The 19,799-nt window shown below is 46.7% G+C and overlaps 1 protein-coding gene across 1 annotated transcript; it reads left to right on the top strand.

The window, feature by feature from the left end:
- The first annotated feature begins 1,811 nt into the window (after nt 1-1,811).
- On the top strand, nt 1,812-18,809 carry PMVK (phosphomevalonate kinase). Its single transcript, XM_064282654.1, has 5 exons — nt 1,812-2,851; nt 10,202-10,265; nt 12,888-13,040; nt 16,564-16,693; nt 18,146-18,809. Exons 1-5 carry the CDS (start codon nt 2,757-2,759, stop codon nt 18,280-18,282), a joined length of 579 nt encoding a protein of 192 aa, XP_064138724.1. The 5' UTR covers nt 1,812-2,756; the 3' UTR covers nt 18,283-18,809.
- Nucleotides 18,810-19,799: the final 990 nt, after the last annotated feature.

Here is a 19,799-nt window from a genome sequence, read left to right as displayed (position 1 = left end):
CCTGTCAGACAATTCTGTTCCTTCCCCTTTCCTGCCCCAGCCTCTCCAGCACCCCAGCCTTCAGACAGGCCATTCTGCCTTAAAAATAGTGCTTCACTATTTTTAAGTCACCCTCTACTGCTTTTAGAAAGGGCTTTCTGCACATGTTAACTTGTTTGATGCTCCCTTCAGTTGTAGAAAGAAGGCAGAGCAGGTATTATATAATATACACAATTTTATAGGCTAGTGGTTGTGTTGCATGGAAGCACTGCTCTGAACAAGTGACCACAAAGGGTAGGATGGATAAGTATGTGAATTTGCAGGTTGAGTGGCTTCTAGTGACAACAAGGCCCAGGTGCATTCATGGGAGCAGGCATCTGAGGAAAAGAGGACGACATCTGAGGCCAAGGAATTGAGTGAAAGGGAGTTGGATTTGCTGGTCCTGGATAGTGAAGTCACTGGGAAATGATGGCAGGAACTAGATGGAAAAGAAGATTAGGAGCCAATGGCTAAGTCTTCAGTTAATGAGAGCAAGCCACCATGATTGGTGGTTGCCAGCACCAAGGAGGGGAAAGGGTAGTTCAGCCAGGTGGTATGAGCCTCAGAGGAGCTGGAGTATTCTAAAAGGCAGGGGGAGTCATGGTCTGGAAGCAGAAATGGGAAGGGAGGGAGGTCTATGCTGAGGTGTGAGGGCTGGGGGAAGAATAAAGAGCATCTACTTGAGAGGGCAGTAGGGGAAATGAGGTTCAGGTGAGGTCAGGAATAGGCGGTATATGGGGAAAGTTTTCTGATCACCGATTAGGAATTCCAGGGAGCTCAATTCCAAACTGTAGGAGGGAGGGAAGGGGTGTGCGTGCATTGGGTCAGGTGAGGGATGAGACTCTGGGGATAACAAGTGGCCTGGGAAGTTTAGACTTCTTCCTAGTGGTGACTCCTGCAAGCAGGACTGTGAGAGTGGAGTTAATGCTTTTAGTTTCTGCTGACAGAGCGGAGATTTGGGCTTGCAGTAGAGCCCCAGATAAATGCTTATTGAAGGCTGGCTGGAAAACCTGATCCTGTGTTGAATTACTAGTGGCCGTTGAGTTGATTCTGACTCATAGTGACCCCATGAGTGTTAGAGTAGAACTAGGCTTTATAGGGTTTTCGATGGCTGATTTTTCAGAAGTAGATCACTAGGCCTTTCTTCCGAGGTGCCTCCAGGTAGACTTGAACCTCCGATTTTTTGATTGGCAGCTGAGGCACTCTGGTTTGCACCATCCAGGAACTCCTTGTGTTGATTTACAAACTCTAAAATCACGAAGTATGGAGAATAAATCTCTTATTTGGATTATACTTTAGAATTTTACAAAGTCCATTATTTTACTTTCCTCATTTCCGTCTTAATGCAACCCTGTGAGGTGGGCATTAATAACATGAACTCAGTGACTTGCGAAGGTCACGTTCCTGAGAAGTGTTAAAACTGGGAGTAAAAGGCTTTCCACCCTGTGCTGCCTCTTAAGTGCATTGATTAGCGCAATGCGTTCTGATTTGCTTAAAAAAAAAAAAAAAAGTTCCCACAGTCTATTCTATCTGTATTTGACCACTCTACTGTTAGCATCTTCTGGGCCATCTTTTTAATTTGGGAGAAACCAAAAGAAGGAAGGTTTCTCCCAAAGAAGGAAGGACTCCACACCTCATCTTTTCTAACAGTACTTTATAGCCCGTGAAATGGAGGAAATAATGGCTTGCCGGCTCGGTTTTGGAAGCCTCAGAAAAATGCAGCAGAGAGTTACGTAGTACCTACACTCAACTCCGCTTGCTCAACTGTGCATCAGCTGTTGTGGGCAGAGACAGAACTGGGAATTCAGGGGACAGATCACCACCCTTTAATTCTGGCCCCTGAGCTCCTGGCTGGAGCTGGATTCGGGATCAAACTAGGTAATTTCTTCCAGGGGTGGCTTCGAAGCCACTTTTTTTAGCCTGTAGTAGTGATCTCATTCAAGTCATCCCAAACTTTCTCACTTCCGAAAACCTTTGAAGAGGAGGCTGCGGCTAGAAGAATGAAAGCGAGTTAGCTTTCTCGTCGGGCTTAAAGGGTCGAAATCTCAGCGGCTTCTCCAGATATAAAATCTGTTTAACAATAAAACTGCGTGGGCTCTTGGGGTCGACCAAGCGCCTAACCCTAACATGACGCCACCAGTCTGAACTCTCTCGTGTCAATGAGTCGATTCATCTCCAGAAAGATCTATTTTCACTTGTGGGGGAAATGAAGATTTGTTTAGTACATGCACTACAATACACAAATAAAAACGCAGTTTTCAAAACTTATTGAATATAATAACATTTTTGTTTTTCAAATAATATTTTTTGGGTCCTGTGGAAGGGAACGAGAGACTCACCTCAGGAAATTTAAAGATATTATCCCCCTTGGAGGAAAGTAGTTGCGTCCAACTCGCCACGCCCCGGTGTCATTTGAGGAGGCGTGGCTGTGACGTAATGCTCTGGGCGGGGCTGGACTGTTCTAAATGAGACCTGGTAGGGGAGCTCATTTACGACAGAAGGCTGCATTGGCAATAAACCTTTTTTTCGCTTCATATTTAATTTGTTTAAACATTAAATAAAATATATAGAAAGACGTATATTGGCCGTCGGTCCTCTCTACCACTATGGAGAAGAAAGGGCGGAATCCCTCCTTGTTGTCCCTCCACCTAGTGGCCGCTTCTATCTCGTGCCGCATCGCCAGATGGAAGGGGTAGGGAGAAGTGTCTGCTTTAGGGATCGCAAAGTGTCGCGGCCCCATGGCCCTGCCGACCTGCTCCCCGCGGCTGGTGCTGCTGTTCAGTGGAAAGAGGAAATCCGGGAAGGACTTCGTGACGGAGGCGCTGCAGAGCAGGTGTCCGTGGGGCGGGAAGGAGGAGGGGGGGGCGATCCCCGCGCCACGTGACACGAGGGGTGTGTTTAGGCGTGACGGAGCGCGCTTTGGAGCAGGCGTCCTCAGGTAGCAGGACAAGAGGAGCAGTGGGCAGGGGGAGGTGGAGGATTGCCATCATCACTTAAAAACAGCCGTCACACACTCCTATCTCAAAGAACCAGGCGGCCGCCTCTCCAAAGATCTTAAGCTGCAGGTCTCTGTCTCTAAGAAGAATTAATAACAGTTATTACCAACGCGCTTTCCGTACCCTATTCCTCATCCTCACCGCAGTGGTACGAGGTAACTGTTACAGATGAGGAAACTGAGGCGCAGACAACAGCTTTGCTGAAGACCACACCCCAAGTGTGTCAGACTCCAAGAACAGGTTCATTGCCCAGCACGCCACTGGGCTGTTTCATAAACCACTGGAATTGATCAAGCCTCTATTACATGCCAGGCACTGTGTGTATATATTATCCAATTTAATCCTCATAACCTTTTTGTTAGGCACTGTGGTGATATTAGTACCTGCATTTCACAGAGGTAGAAACTAAAGCTCTAACTAGTTGAGAGAAAATGAGAGAGAGAGAGACAAAGAAAAGAAAAGAAGGAAGGAAGGAAGGAAGGAAAGGAAGGAAGGAGAGAAGAAAAGCAAACTTCCCAGGGTCACAAGTGTCAGACCCGGGATTCAAATTCAGCTTTGTCTGGCTCCCAGGACTAGGTTCTTTCTACTTTACCACACTGCCTCTCGAAATAATAACAATAATACCTTTTGCTCATTGTTTGCTTTCAAAGCACGATATTCTGTGTGGAAGCATTTTTGCTGGGGGAAAGTCAGGCTGGGAAAGCAGAGGAGCTGGGGAGAGTGGAGTGGGATTCCTCTCTTCTTAAAGGCCGGTGTGGTGGGGGTAGCAGGAGGCTGATTATGGGCAACGTAGGGGTTCTAAGAGTTAGTGAGGGAGCCCAGGGCAGAGGTTGCCACCCAAATATTTCACCACTAAGCATCTCACCAGTGGCTTGAGAAGGCAAAGTAAAGTATTATAATGAAATGTATAAAGACCTGGACAAAGAAAACCAAAAGAGAAGAACATGCTTGGCATTTCTCAATTTTAAAGAACTGAAGAAAAAATTCAAGCCTCGAGTTGCAATATTGAAGGATTCTACAGGGAAAATACTAAACGATGCAGGAAGCATCAAAAGAAGATAGGAAGAATACACAGAGTCACTGTACCGAAAAGAATTGGTTGACGTTCAACCATTTCAGGAGGTACCATATGATCAAGCACCATGGTACTGAAGGAAGAGGTCCAAGCTGCTCTGAAAGCATTAGCAAAAAACAAGGCTCCAGGAATTGATGGAATACCAACTGAGATGTTTCAACAAATGGATGTAGTGCTGGAAGTGCTCACTTGTCTATGGCGAGAAATTTGGAAGACAGCTACCTGGCCAACCGACTGGAAGAGATCCATATTTGTACCCATTCCAAAGAAAGGTGATGCAACAGAATGCAGAAATTATCGAACAATATCATTAATATCACATGCAAGTAAAATTTTGTTGAAGATCATTCAAAAGCATTTGCAGCAGTACCTCAGTGGGGAACTGCCAGAAAATCAGGCTAGATTCAGAAGAGGATGTGGAACAAGGGATATCATTGCTGATGTCAGGTGGATCATGGCTGAAAGCAGAGAATACCAGAAAGGTGTTCACCTGTGTTTTATTGACTATGCAAAGGCATTTGACTCTGTAGATCATAACAAATTATGGATAACATTGTGAAGAATGGGAATTCCAGAACATTTAATTGTGCTCATGAGGAACCTGTACCTAGACTAAGAGCAGTCATTCGACTAGAACAAGGGGATACTTCGTGGTTTAAAATCAGGAAAGGAGTGCATCAGGGTTGTGTCCTTTCACTATACTAATTCAGTCTGTATGCGGAGCAAATAATTTGAGAAGCTAGACTATATGAAGAAGAGTGTGGCATCAGGATCAGAGGAAAACTCATTAATAGCCTTCGATATGCAGATAACACAACCTTGCTTGCTGAAAGTGAAGAGGACTTGAAGTGCTTACTGATGAAGATCAAAGACTACAGCCTTCAGCATGGATTACACCTAAACATAAAGAAAACAAAAATCCTCACAACTGGAGCAATAAGCAACATTATGATAAATGGAGAAAATATTGAAATTGTCAAGGTTTTCATTTTACTTGGAGCCACAATCAATGTCCATGGAAGCAGCAGTCAAGAAATCAAACAATGCATTGCTTTGGGCGTGTCAGCTGCAAAAGACCTCTTTAAAGTGTTAAAAAGCAAAGATGTCACCTTGAGGACTAAGATGTGCCTGACCCAAGCTGTGATGTTTTAGATTACCTCATATGCATGTGAAAACTGGACAATGAATAAGGAAGACTAAAGAAGGTTGGATGCCTTTGAATTATGGTGTTGGTGAAGCATATTGAATATACCATGGGCTGCCAGAAGAACAAACACATCCGTGTTGGAAAAGGTACAGCTGGAATGCTCATTGGAGGCAAGGATGACGAAACTTCAATCTCACATACTTTGGCCATGTTATCAGATGGGACCAGTCCCTGTAGAAGGACATCATGCTTGGTAGAGTAGAGCGTTGGGGAAGAAGAGGAATACCCTCAAGGAGATGGACTGACACAGTGGCTGCAACAGTGGGCTCAGGCCTAGCAATGATTGTTAGTATGGCACAGGACTGGGCAGTGTTTTGTTCTATTATACATAGGGTCGCTGTGAGTTGAAACCAACTCGATGGCACCTAACAACAACAAGAATCTCACCACTTTTCTTCCTAAATTGCATCTCTCCTCACCCTCAAACAGAAATCAAGCAGTGGTTAAAAGCACAGGTTTTGGAATTAGACTGCCAGGATTCAAATACTGCCTCCACCATTTAGTATGTAATCTTACACAAAGTACTTACTATGTGCCTTGAATTTGTCATTTGTAAAATGGAGTTAATAACAGGGTGGCGGTAAGGATTAAAAGGAACCCTGGTGGCACAGTGGTTAAGTGCTCGGCTGCTAACTGAACTAGTGGTTCGAACCCACCACCCTCTCCTTGGGAGAAAGACGTGGCAGTCTGCTTCTGTAAAGATTACAGCCTTGGAAACCTATGGGGCAGTTCTACTCTGTCCTATACGGTCACAATGAGTCAGAATTAACTTGATGGCGGTGGGTTTGGTTTTGTCAGGATTAAATGAGATAATGCATATGAAGGATTTAGAACAATTCTTAGCATCTAGTAAAGGTTTGAAACTCAATCTTGGGTATTTATTTTACCAATACTGGCTTCACTACTTAGAGTGTTGCTTTGGGTTTGTCAGTTCTTCTCATTCACCTTCAGTTTCCTCGTCTGAAAAATGGAATTAAGAACACTTGTCTCACCACGTCAGTGTTTAAATGTGTTTGTGTGCATCTCAAGGCCACAATAGGAATCATGTCATTGTTTTCACATTTGTATCACCTTGATCTATATGGTTTTATTTGCTGTCAAGTTGGCCCCACTCAGTGATCTTAAGTACAGCAGAACGAAATGTTGCCTAGTCCTGTGCCAACGTCATGATCATTAGTATGTTTGAGTCCATTATAAGTCACTTCAGAGGAGCATTCTGGTTGTATTTCTTTTAAGACCGATTTGTTCATTCTTCCGGCTGTCCACGGTATGTTTGGTATTCTTCGCCAACGCCATGGTTCCAATGCGTCAGTTCTCCTGTCTTCTTTCTTCATTGTCTAGCTTTCGCATGCATATGAGACTGTTAAAAAGACCACGGCTTTGGTCAGGCACTCCTCAGTCATCAGAGTGACACCTTTCCTTTTTAACGCTTTAAAGAGGCCTTTTGCAGCAGATTTGCCCAATGCAATATACGCTGTTTGATTTCTACTTGACTGTTGCTTCCACAGATGTTGGTTATTGATCCAAGTAGAATGAAATCATTGACAACCTCAGTTTTTTCTCCATTTATCATGATGTTGTGTATTGGTCCAGTTGTGAGGCCTTTTGTTTTCTTCATGATTGGGCCATAGTCCATATTGTAGTCTTTGATCTTCATCAGAAAGTGCTTCAAGTTGTCTTCATTTTCAGCAAGCAAGATTGTGTCATCTGCATATTGGTTGTTAATGAGTCTTTCTCTAGTCCTGATGCCATGTTGTTCTTCATGTAGTCCAGCTTCTCATATTATTTGTTCACCATGCAGATTGAATGAGATGTAAGAATACAACCCTGCTGCATACCCTTTCCAATTTGGAATCATGCAGTATCCCCTTCTTCTGTTGAAATGATTGCCTCTTAATCCATGTACGGGTTCTACACAAGCATAATTAAGTGTTATGGAATCCCTATTCTTTGCAATGTTATCCATAATTTGTTATGATCCATACAGTCAAATACCTTAGTGCAGTCAATAAAACACAGGTAAACATCTTTCTGGTATTCTCTGCTTTTGGCCATGATCCATCTGACATAAGCAATGATATCCCTCGTTCCACGTCCTCTTCTGAATCGAGTTTGAACTTCTGGCGGTTCCCTGTCAATATATAGCTGCAGTTGTTTTTGAATTATCTTCAGCAAAGTTTTGCTAGCATGTGATATTAATGATACTGTTGGATAATTTCCACATTAAGTTTGCTTGCCTTTCTTGGAATGGGCACAAATATGGATCCCTTCCAGTCTGTTGGCTGGGTAGCTGTCTTCCAGATTTCTTGACGTAGACAAGTGAGTCCGTTGTATCCATTTACTGAAACATCTCAATTGGTATTTGGTCAGTTCCTGGAGCCTTGTTTTTTGCCAATGCCTTCAGTGCAGGTTGGACTTCTTCCTTCAGTACCATTGGTTCTTCATCATATTCTACCTCCTGAAATGGTTGAACATCGACCAATTCTTTTTGGTATAGTGATCTGTGTATTCCTTCCATCTTCTTTTGATGCTTCCTGCATTGTTCAATTTGTTTGCCCATAACCAAAACCAAACCAAACCCGTTGTTGTGGAGTGGGTTCTGACTCATAGCCACCTTATAGGACAGAGTGGAGCTGCCCCGTAAGGTTCCCAAGGAATGGCTGATGGGTTTCAACTGCTGACCTTTTGGTTATCAGCCTGAGCTCTTAACCACTGTGCCATCGGGGCTCCTTTTGCCTATAGAATCCTTCAGTATTGCAACCCGAGGCTTGAAGATTTTCTTCAGTTCATTCAGCTTGAGAAATGCCAAGCGTGTTCTTCCCTTTTGGTTTTCTAACTCCAGGTCTTTGCACATTTCTTTGTAGTACTTCGCTTTATCTTCTCAAGCCGCCATTTGAAATCTCCTGTTCAACTCTTTTACTTCATCGTTTCTTCTGTTTGCTTTAGCTGCTGTACATTCAGAGTCTTTTCTGACATCTGTTTTGGTCTTTTCGTTCTTTCCTGGCTTTTTAATGACTTTTTGCTTTCTTCATGCTTTGTGTATAATGTCCTTGATGTCTCTCTACAACTTTTCTGGTCTTCGATCATTAGCGTTCAATGTGTCAAATATATTCTTGAGATGGTCTCTAAATGCAGGTGGGATATATTCAAGGTTATATTTTGGCTCTCATGGACTTATTTTAATTTTCTTCAGCTTCAACTTGAACTTGCACACAAGCAATTGATTGTTCCACAGCTGGCCCTGGCTTTGTCTTGACTTATGACATTGAGCGTCTCCATTGTCTCGTTCCACAGATGTTGTCTTTGTCTGTGTTGTTGAAAAAAAGTATTTCTGATGAATAAGTTGTTGGTCTTGCAGAACCCTATCATGTAATCTTTGGAGTCATTTCTATCACCAAGGCCTATTTTCCAACTACTGATTCTTCTTCTTCGTTTCCAACGTTTGCATCCCAATCACCAGTAATTATCAATGTATCTTGATTTCCTGTTTGGTCAGTTTCAGACTGCAGCAGGTTGTAAAAATGTACAATTTCTTCATCATTGTTGTTTGTGGTTGGTGTGTAAATTTGAGTAAGAGTTGTATTAACTGGTCTTTCTTGTAGGTGTATGGCTATTAACCTACCACTGACTGCGTTTTTCTTCAGGACAGATCTCAAAATGTTGTTTTTAGTGGTGAATGCAGTGCCATTCCTCTTCAATTTTTTATTCCTGACATAGTAGGCTATATGATTGTCTGATTCAAAATGGCCAATACCAGTCCATTTCAGCTCACAAATAGCTAGGATACCGATCTTCAAGCATTCCATTTCATTTTTGATGACTTCCAGTTTTCTTTAACTCATAGTTCGTACATTCCACGTTTTGATTACTAATGGATGTTTGTAGCTGTTACTTCTTATTTTGAATAGTGCCACATCAGCAACTGAAGGTCTCGGAGGCTTTACTGCATCCACGTCATTAAGGTTGACTCTACTCTGAAGAGGCAGTGTTTCCACAGTCGTATTTCGAGTGCCTTCCAACCTGAGGGGCTCATCTTCCAACACTATATCAGACAATGTTCTGTTGTGATCCATAAGATTTTCATTGGCTGATTTTTGAAAGTGGATCACCAGGCCTTTTTTCCTAGTCTCTTTTAGTCTGGAAACTCTGGTAAAGACTGTCCACCATGGGTGACCCTACTGGCATTTGAAATACCAGTGGCATAGCTTCCAGCATCACTGTAACATGCAAGCCATCAAAGTATGACAAACTGACAGACAGGTAGTGAGGTCCTTATGTAGTACCCAGTAAATGTTTGGTTCAGTAAATTGGTTAACGGAATGAGTGAATTCTTTATATTATAGTGACCAAGCCAGTTGAGACTGAAATATCACTGGCTGTGAGAGAACTAGTTTGGGGGCCCAGCAGTAACCAAGTCCAGCCAGAATATTGCCAGGCATGGATGTTCACGCTGTAATTATGATTTTATCACCTATTACCTATTTTGGAGCCTGGTGGTGTAGTGGTTAAGGGTTATGTCTCCCAACCAAAAGGTCAGCAGTTCGAATCCACCAGCTGCTCCTTGGAAACTCCATGGGGCAGTTCTGCTCTGTCCTATAGTGTCGCTGTGAGTCGGAATCGACTTGACGGCAACGAGTTTGGCTGGTTTTGGTTATTACCTATGCTACCTGTTCATAGTTTCGGTGCTCTTTCACATTCGAGTTTCATAATAATCCCGTGAAGGAGATAGAACAGAAGCTATTATCCCCATTTTAGAGATGGGGAAATTGGATCAGGGAAGTTGAGGCCTGACAAAGTCATGTAGATACAAGTAGCAGAAATGGGACTTGAGCTCAGGCTTCTGGACTCCTGTTCAGGGGCCTGGAAGCTCTAGGTTAACTGGGTTCTGATCTTCCTGTCCCACAGACTCGGAGCTGAAGTGTGTGCTGTCCTCCGGCTCTCTGGGCCACTCAAGGAGCAGTATGCTCAGGTAGGTGGTGGCTCTGTAGCATCTGCTGGGTTGGTTGGAGCCCAGCTTCTGGGCTTTGGTTGCTGTGGCTGCCCCTTGAGCCACTGGGACAGCTATGGTGACTGCTCCTGCCAGTGGGTGGCCAGCTCTAGGTTTTCTTTGCGTTAACCTCTCTGGGGCATTTTCAGCTCAAGCTGCTTTCCCCCTGGCCTCACTCAGTTCATACCAGAATATTTGAGAAAGTGTGTCCAAGAAAGGCTGTGGGTTTGAGTTGGCAGCTACTGGTGTGGCATGATTAGTAAGGGTCTACACACATCCATTTACTTAAAAAATGGGACATGTCACATGACCACCCCTCCCCACTAAGCTGGCTGGACACAACCCTTGGAATTCTCTCCTTAGAAATTTAGTCACATAAGCTGTCAAAGTAGATTGTTAAATGAAACAAAACAAAACAAGATGTAGAACAGCATGTGTGGAATGCTGCATTTGTATAAAAAAAGGGAAAAAATTTTATTCACTCATGTAGTCATTCATTCAACAAATATTTATGGGGTGTTCTCATTATGTTAGATGCTCTTCTAGGTGCTTGGGGTACGTACGTGCCTTGAAAGGATAGGAGAGCATGTAACATTGGTTGCCTCCAGCGAGGGGAACCAGAGGTTGGGGAATAGAGATGGGAGAGATTTTTCATTGTAAATGGGTGTGTATCTTTTGAATTTTAAACCATGTGAATGGTTCAAAAATTAAAAAAAAAAAAAAAAAGAACTCTTCCAAGTGGGCCTTAGAACCTTAGCTTCAGAAAGGGAAGCTGGAGGGCGAGATCAGCTTCCCACACAGGTAAGAGTCCTTTCATCACCTTGTTCCTGTCCTTGGCCTCTAGTGCACCCTTTTAGGGACCCATGGTCAGCACAGACATCAGGCCGTCTTTCTCAGGCCCCTTGGTCAGTTGGCCTGAGGCTGGCCTTCTGGGGTCCGTGCCCCTTTTTACATGACAGCCCTGCCTCTGTGGGAAGCATTCTCTTGTCCTATTGGGTTTTCTCCCACCAGCTAAACAGATTCACTCGCAGAATGGCAGCCTGCTGAAGCCTGAGAGGATCATGGAGATAAGTAAGCTCAGGGGTTTTCAGATATTTTTAGTGAGAACCTTTTCCACATGACACTGGCTGCCTAAGCCCCTTGTATCCAGTAGGCACACTGGGAGCTACTCTGATTGCGGGGAGGGAGGTGAGGAGAGAGGGAGAGAGGACACTCAGCCTTCCTGGTGGGGACTGGGCACCTCTGAGGAACCTCAGGGCTCCGAGGAGCAGTTTGAAACCACTGATTTACTTCCGGAGTTCCCAAATTAGGCCCTCTCAAGACCTAGAGAGCCACTGAGGACCTTGGTGCCCTGGTGGCACAATGGTTAAGAGCTATGGCCGCTAACCAAAAGGTTGGCAGTTCAAATCCACCAGCCGCTCCTTGGAAACCCTCTGGGGCAGCTCTACTCTGTCCTATATGGTCACTATGAGTCAGAGTCGACTCGATGGCAATGGATTTGTTTTTTTTTTTTTTTTCGGTTCCAGACCTAGAGAACCATACTCTCTGGGAAGAGGAGGGCCCAGAAGTTTGTATTCTACAAACCTTCATAGAGGACTCTGACATGGCCAGCTGTCTCTGCTGTTTGGCAGTTCAACCCCACTCTGCCCCCCGACTCCCATTAAAAAACAAAAATCCAAATGAACTGTCAACTCACAATGGGAATTTTAACTGACAAGCAGACCCTAATGGCCTGCTCTTCCCCTGTGGACAAGAGTAGATGGAACACCAGTTTACAAGCAGGAGGTGGCTGCCGACCTCAACAGGGGAGCAGGCAGGAGGTATGAGTGTCTGAGTCACCCCCCTCACTTTGCAGATGAGGAAACCAAGTACCTGAGGCCAGAGAGTCTGCTGCAGTGAGTTAGGGGGCCTGGAACCTGAACTGGGTGACGGTTTCCAGACCCCGCCCCGTTCTGGAGTCCTCTGGATGGACCCCTCCTGCTTGTCAGTGTCCTTGGAGAAGGGAGGCCAGGCCTGGAAGCAGCTCTCTAGGGTGGTCAGAGCAGCTCCCCTGCCTGCCCGAGGAGCCCCCTGTGGAGGCCCACAGAGTGTCAGAGGAGCCAGTGGACTGAAGGTGTGGCAGCAAAGGTGCCAGGAATTTTGGGGGTGGGGGAGAGGAAAGAGACATGGAAACGAAACCTCCTGGGCTTTGGGATGGGGGAAATGATAGCAGAAAGGGCAGTGGGAGGACATGGACACAGTTTTTTAATATTTCCCACTTCAGTTGAAGGCTAAGCCTGTGCTCAGGGAATGCAGACTAATTTCATAATTCGTTTAAGCCAGAGATAATTGGGAAGGCAAAACTGATGCTAAAGAGAAAACCATGTCACGCATTTCAAAGACAAATTGGAACAATTTCTAGATTATTCTAGACCTTTCCTCCATTTGAGGATGATTGGGGTCCTTAGCTTCTAGGGCTTTCTCCCTTGCAGGCCTCTGTCCTGGCTGAAACCTTACCGGTTCTTGCATTGGCCCCTGGGGTGAGGGAGGACATGGATGGTTCTCCTCATCTTAGGAGACACAGAGGGGTTGAGAGGCTGATGACAAAGAGTGTGCTTTGGACAGGAACACAGCCTGGATTTCCAGAGACTCCTGGACGCCAGCACCTACAAGGAAGCCTATCGAAAGGACATGATCCGATGGGGAGAGGAGAAACGCCAGGCCGACCCTGGCTTCTTCTGCAGGAAAATTGTGGAGGGCGTCTCCCAGCCTGTCTGGGTAAGAGGACCCCATGGTAGCATCAAGAAACCTGTTTCCCTATGCCTTTCCCCAAATATTTCTTAAGTGTGTCCATGTTTTTGGCTTCCACTGCCACCACCCTAGTTGAAGCCAACGCTGTCTCTTACCTGGGCCAATGCTGGTCCCTGGCTTCCACTCTTACCCCCTATGATCCATTCACCACACAGCAGTCGGTGTGACCAAGTCATATAGTCATATCACTGCTCTGTTTGAAACCCTTTGGTGGCTTCCCATTGTTGTTGTAAACAAAATCAAAATCCTTAAAATGGACTTCTGGACCTTATATGATCTGGCTCCTGCTACCCTTTTAGCCTTCTTACACCTAGAGCTACAGCTGAACTGGCCTTCTCTCAGTTCCTCAGATAAGTTAAGCTCCTTCCGGAAACAGGGCCTTTCATGTGTTCTTCCCCCTGCCTGGGCTGCTCTTTCTTCCCTCTTCATCAACTTAGTTCCAGCTCAGCTTAAATATCATCTTCTCCGGGAAGCCAAGTCTTAAGTGGCGCTCCCTGTGAGGTGCTCCCATAGTACCCTGCCCTTTTCCGTCTTCATTCATTCTGGTAGTAAATATTGACTGAGCATCTGCTCGTGCCACGCATGGTTCTAGGTTCTGTGAATACATCAGTGCACGCATGTGATGAAGCCCCTGCCCTTGGGAGCTTGCATTAACAGCTGGGGATGGGGTGGGGGGAAATAGACGGTAAGTAAGTAAATATAGAATATGTCAATCAACCAACCAGTTGCTGCTGAGTCATTTCCAACTCCTGGTGACCCCATGTGGGTCAGAGTAGAACTGTGGTCCGTAAGGCTTTCAACAGCTGCTACCTTTTGGAAGTAGATCACTAGACCTTTCTTCCGAAGTACCTTTGGGTGGATTTGAACCACCAACCTTTCAGTTAGTAGCTGAGTGCTTAACTGTTTGCAGCACCCAGGGCCTTAGAATATGTTGAGTGGGGAGAAACACTAAGGAGCAAAGGTGGGAGCAGGGTTGGAGAGGGGTTGCTGTTTTACTAAGGGTGTCAGGGAAGGTCTTACTGGTACTAAGACATTTGAGCAGTATCTGAAAGAAGTGAGGGAGTGAGCCACATGGGTATTTGGGGAAAGAGCTTTCCAGAAAGAAGGAGCAGCGAGTGCAAAGGCCCTGATGCGGGAATGTGCCTGCCACATTTGAGGAAGAGCCAGGGGGCCCGTGTGGGTGAGGGGGGAGTGGTGGAAGTTGAGGTCAGATCATGCAGGACCTTTGTAAGGATTTTACATACTTTGATTTAAGATTTCAAAGAATCACCCTGGCTGCTGGATGGAGGGTAAGAGTGGAAGCAGAGAGGCCAGTTAGAGGTGTTTCTGTAACACAGGTGAGAAGACTACGGCTTGGCCTAGGGTATGGCAGAGTGGAGAGAAGTGGCTGGATTCTGCATAGATTTTGACAGTAGAGCCAGTAGGGTTTACTGATGGATTGGCTATGGCGTGTGAAGACGAAGATTTTGTCTGAGCAGCCGGACAAATACAGTTGTCATTTTCTGAGCTAGGGGAGGAGTGGGAGGAGCAGGCTGGGGGAAAATCAGCTCAGTTTGGGCCTTGCTGAGGTTGGGATGCTGGTAGGTGTGTTCTGTGGTTGCACAGTTACCTGTGAGGCTCCCTGTTCAGCATCTCTCCCACCAGAACATAAGCTCCACGAGGGTAGGGACTAGGCCTCTTTTGCTCACCGCTCTATCCCCAGCACCTAGCACAGTGCCTAGCACATAGTAGGTGCTCCCGATAATATTTGTTTAGTAATTGGGTGAATGAACATGTCAGCAGCATTGATGAGAACAGCCAGCCTTATTCACTGATTGATGGATCGATCAGACATGTACTATTGGGTGGTTGTTATATGTCAGGCACTGTTCCAGGGGCCAGGGATACAGCAGTGAATGAGACAGAGTCCTTGCCCTAATGGAGTTGACTCTAGTGGTGCAAACAGACAATAAACAATAAAAAATAACGATGATTTCAGAAAGTACTTAGTGCCAAGAGGAGAACAAACAGTGTATCAGGATTCAGAGGGACAGGGAGGGAGCCAGGGTGGTCAGAAAAGGCCTCTCTGAGGAGATGACGTTTGAGCAGAGACAGCCATGAAATGAGGGAGATTAGCTTGTGAAGATCCAGGCAGAGAGGGTAGCAGGTGCAAAGGCCCTGAGGAGGGGGTGTAGTTGGTGCCTTTGAGAAACAGCAAGGAGGCCTGTTGGCTGCATCGGAGTGAATGAGGGACGAGGATGGGAAACAAGATGCCAGATCTCACAGGACCTCGTCAGCAGGGGAATGACAAAAATCAGATTTATGGTTTTAAAGGAGCCAGGAGTTGAGGTGTGGTTGGGGTATCTTTGATTCTGGTCTCAGTTTACCCATTTGTGAAATGAGTGGGTTGGACTGGCTGATCTGAACCCAAAGCCTAAGGCCTCTTTTAGAGCACAGTGAGGCCTGACACAAGCACAGGACACGCGTGTGTCCATGGCAGAGGCAGGGCACCCAGAGCAGCATGTGACTGCAGGGATCGGGGCTGCTGCCTGGAGGAAGGAGGGATGTGTGTCCAAGTGGCTGGGACTGATGGGGTGGGCTGCCCTGCTGCTCTGGGCTGTGGTCCCCTGTACTCCTGCTGCTTCAGGGCGGGGCTAGGTCTGCCGAGTGGCATCACTAGAGGGGTGCAGGGGGTATGGACTGCACTGGGTGACACTGTCAGAGGGGGTGACACCAAAATGACTGTATATAAAAATATTCCTGTAGTTAGTTGTAACAATAAAAACATTTTTCGTAAGCCCAGCTTACATGTATCAATATACCCATAAAGCTAAAACTCTATGCAAATTCACTTTTTGAACCTTCTAATGCACCCTGGTCAGAACTGTCATTATTACCCAATTACAATGACGCTTCGAATCACATGATTTTATCCGCACGCACTATAGGCACGTACTGTTGTTTTCATTGCTACTGGTGTTTTTATAGTTTTTATAGTTGCTGATTTTGTCAAATTTTCTGGCGTTTTAGCTACAATATTGCAGTAATTAGTATTTGTGAGCCTATACCAATAAATCTGGGGCCCTGCTGGTACAGTGGTCAGGACCTTGGCTGCTAACCAAAAGATCAGCAGTTTGAATCCACCAGCCACTCCTCGGAAACCCCATGGGGCAGTTCTGCTCTGTTCTATAGGGTTGCATGAGTCGGCATCGGCTTGACGGCAATGGGGTATCAATAACTTTTTTGAGAATGAAGTAGTAATTAAAGGAAAAGAAGGAATGATATATGGGATTTATGAGTAACGTCAGTACAAGAAGCATTGCAAGGATTCTGTATGGTCTGGTACAGGAGGAGGCCCATGGGAAGTAACGCCCATGAGTTACCGCACTGGGTGACACCAACCCTAGTAATGCCACTGGGTCTTCCCCTCCTTTTCCCTCACCCTCATACCCTGTCCTGCAGCTCCCTGCACCATGTCCTGTTGGTCATCTGTTTCTGTCCCTCCTTGCAGCTGGTGAGTGACACACGGCGGGTATCTGACATCCAGTGGTTTCAGGAGGCTTATGGGGCTGCGACGAAGACAGTCCGAGTGGTGGCCTCAGAGCAGAGCCGACAGCAGCGCGGCTGGATGTTCACAATGGGTGAGCTACTCACAACCTTTGCTCCCCAGGGCTCAGCCCACAGGTTGGCCACGCCACCAGTCGGGTACAGGCCACCCAGTCCTGTGCCCTTGGTCTCCTGCTCTCTCCCTGGCATGCCTGGTAGGGGTGTGTGTGAGGGATTATGAAATGGAATCTGATGCTTGGGTCTCAGAAATGCCAGGCCTTCAGATGAGGGAGTGGGGTAGGGGAGGGTGTCTTTGGGGGGTAAATGTCACCTGACCTTGGCCTAGGCCCCTTACCTGGCTGGGACGTACCCCCTTGGTTCTTCACCTCTGCTTTCCAGCTTGGCGGGGGCTGATAGTGGGTCAGAGGACGAGCCTGACAAATGTCAGTCCTGTGTGACTAGCATAGTAGCAGGGGTGGGAGAGTAGCTTTACTAGGCAGCCTCAGTGGTACAAGGCCAGGACCTGCTTGGTGGGCGATTCAGAGGCACAGCCTGGGCTCCTTGCTGTCCTAGGGGGTCTAATGGGCATGACCACTGCTGACGGCTGCTCACCTCCTGGGCACACACCACCGCTAGGAGGGGCATTACCTCGCTTTAGCATCCAACAAACCCATCAGGTAGATGCTGTTATTACCAGTATCGATTGTTGCATGAAGACATCAGCTTGGAAAACTTAAGTCTGTTTCCTAGGGTCACAAAGTGAGGGAGAGGCGTTCCTGGGACTTTCGACCATCTGCTTCTAACTGTTGCACATGGTGCTTTCTGCAAGGACTGAATCAGATTTAGGAATAGAGACTGACATAAGCAGCTTCACAGAAAACAAACATGCAGTGCCCTCCTGGGTTGGCTGTGGTTTTAGATGGCCTGATCTGCCCTCTGTTGTGTGTTGCTATGATGTTGAATAGGCTTCAGCAGAGCTTCCAGACTAAGACAGACTAGGAAGAAAGGCCTAGCCACCTACTTCTGAAAAATCAGCCAGTGAAAACCCTGTGGATCACAGTGGTCCCATCCTATTGTACATGGGGTTGCTGTGAGTTGGGGGCTGACTCAATGGCAGGTAACAGCAATAGCCTGCCCTCTGTAAACAAAAACCAAACCAAGCCCGTTGCCATCGAGCTGATTCCGACCCATAGTGACCCTATAGGACACAGTAGAACTGTCCCACAGAGTTTCCAAGGAGCGCTTGGTGGATTCGAACTGCTGGCCTTTTGGTTAGCAGCCATAGCACTTTAACCACTACGCTACCAGGGTTTCTTTGCCCTCTGTAGGCAGTGGCAAATGAAGAGTTACATCAGCGGGGCCCTTCTGGGGGCTTAGGCGGCTGTGGGCTGCTGAACCTACCATCCTGGTGTTTCAGGGAATGGGGATTGCCCTCTGGGGTGGGGTGGACTTTATCTCTGGGCTGGTGGAGAAAGGCGCTGGGAGGGCCTTGCTGTTTTGTATTTGTTCGGAGGGGTGGGCCTGATCTCTCCATGTCTCCTCCGCAGGGGTGGACAATGCTGAGTCGGAATGCGGTCTGGACAACTTTGGGGACTTTGACTGGGTCATCGAGAACCACGGAGATGAGCAGTGCCTGGAGGAGCAGCTGGAGAGCCTGATAGAATTTGTCCACTCCAGACTCTAGTCGTCAGGTTCTAGTGGCGAGCCAAGGGTGGTGGAGGTGGGGCTGACTGCGGGACATGGGGTTGCTGATGCTGGCTGAGTGGGCCTGAGTCTAGATTTCTGGGGCCTGGCAGGTACCAGATAAGCCTGGGACCCTCATTTCCCTGTGGAGAGAACAGTCCTGGCTATTCAGCAGGAGAACTAGAGGGCATAGGAGGGTGAACTGGCTGTGATTGAAGCAGAAACACCCCCATCTCTGTGGGTGCCAGGCCTGTGGGGGCCTGCAGTGGCCTGCGTGGCCTTGCTTCCCCTTCTGGCTGCTTTCAGCCCCTCATCTGGGTCAAGAGTCCTGGGATCCCCAGTGTGGATGCTAATAAACCTCTTTGGAGCCCACGTTCAGAGCTGGACAATTCTCATTTCCCAGGCTCCACCCTGGGCTGTGTGGGGCTCAGAATGGGTCTAGTGGCTTTGGGTCTCCTGCTGTGCCTCCAGCCTGGACTGGAACGTGTTTGGCAGAGGCTGACCTTTGCCTGTGCTGTGTGGGCAAGAGACCTGCAGTGTTGAAGGTATGATTGGGGCTGTCTTAGTTTCTTAGTGCTGCTGTAACAGAAAAACCACAAGTGGGTGGCCTTCATGAACAGAAATATGTTTTCTCACAGTTTAGGAGGCTAGAAGACCGAATTCAGGGCACCAGCTCTAGGGGAAGGCTCTCTGTCGGCTCTGGGGGAAGGCTCTCTGTCGGCTCTGGGGGAAGATCTTTGTCTCTTTCAGCTTCTGGTCCTGAGTTCCTTGGTGAATTTCACGTGGCATCTATCTTCCCCATTTGTCCATGCTTCTGTACCCAGTCTACTCCTTTTAGATCTCAGAAGTGATTGGCTTAAGACACGCCCTATACTGGAAACCCTGGTGGTATAGTCGTTAAGAGCTATGGCTGCTAACCAAAAGATTGGCAGTTGGAATCTACCAGGCGATCACTGGAAACCCTGTGGGGCAATATTGCTCTGTCCTATAGGGTCACTATGAGTTGGAATCCACTTGATGGCAATGTGTTTTTTTTTTTTTTAATACCAATATGGCCTTGTTAACATAACAAAGAGAACCCTATTTTCAGGTGGGATTAGATCCACATACATAGGGTCTAGGATTCACAACACCTATTTTTGGGTGACACATTTCAAACAATCATATTCCTGAGGATCTTGTCTTCAGGGATGGCCCCAGGAAAGGCTCAGCGTTCAACAGAAAGCTCTGCCAACAAGCACGCAGAGGGAGTATCATAAAGTGCATATGATAGAGGGGTGTAGGCACCAGAGATGGATGGTCTCCTGGTAACCATTGTATGATCCTGGGGAAGTCACGTCACCATTTTGAGTCTCAGCTTTCTTGGAGAGGACTTTGGGCCAGACTCTTTTTATTTATATAGCTAATTACAAATTCTGGAGTCTCTGGGTGTGCAAGAGGCTAATACTTGGCTACTAACCAAAAGGTTGGAGGTTTCAGTTCACCCAGAGGCTCCTTAGAAGAAAGGCCTGGAGACCT

This window comes from Loxodonta africana, chromosome 3 (assembly GCF_030014295.1).
Source record: "Loxodonta africana isolate mLoxAfr1 chromosome 3, mLoxAfr1.hap2, whole genome shotgun sequence".
Taxonomy (NCBI): domain Eukaryota; kingdom Metazoa; phylum Chordata; class Mammalia; order Proboscidea; family Elephantidae; genus Loxodonta; species Loxodonta africana.
This window is presented reverse-complemented; position numbering and strand designations above follow the sequence as displayed.

Bases quoted from the DNA above. Each gene is read 5' to 3' on its own strand.
- PMVK (XM_064282654.1), top strand. From the start codon at position 2,757: ATGGCCCTGCCGACCTGCTCCCCGCGGCTGGTGCTGCTGTTCAGTGGA. The intron at 13,041-16,563 runs GTAAGAGGACCC...CCCTCCTTGCAG, and splicing joins GCGTCTCCCAGCCTGTCTGG to CTGGTGAGTGACACACGGCG. The intron at 16,694-18,145 runs GTGAGCTACTCA...TCTCCTCCGCAG, and splicing joins CGGCTGGATGTTCACAATGG to GGGTGGACAATGCTGAGTCG.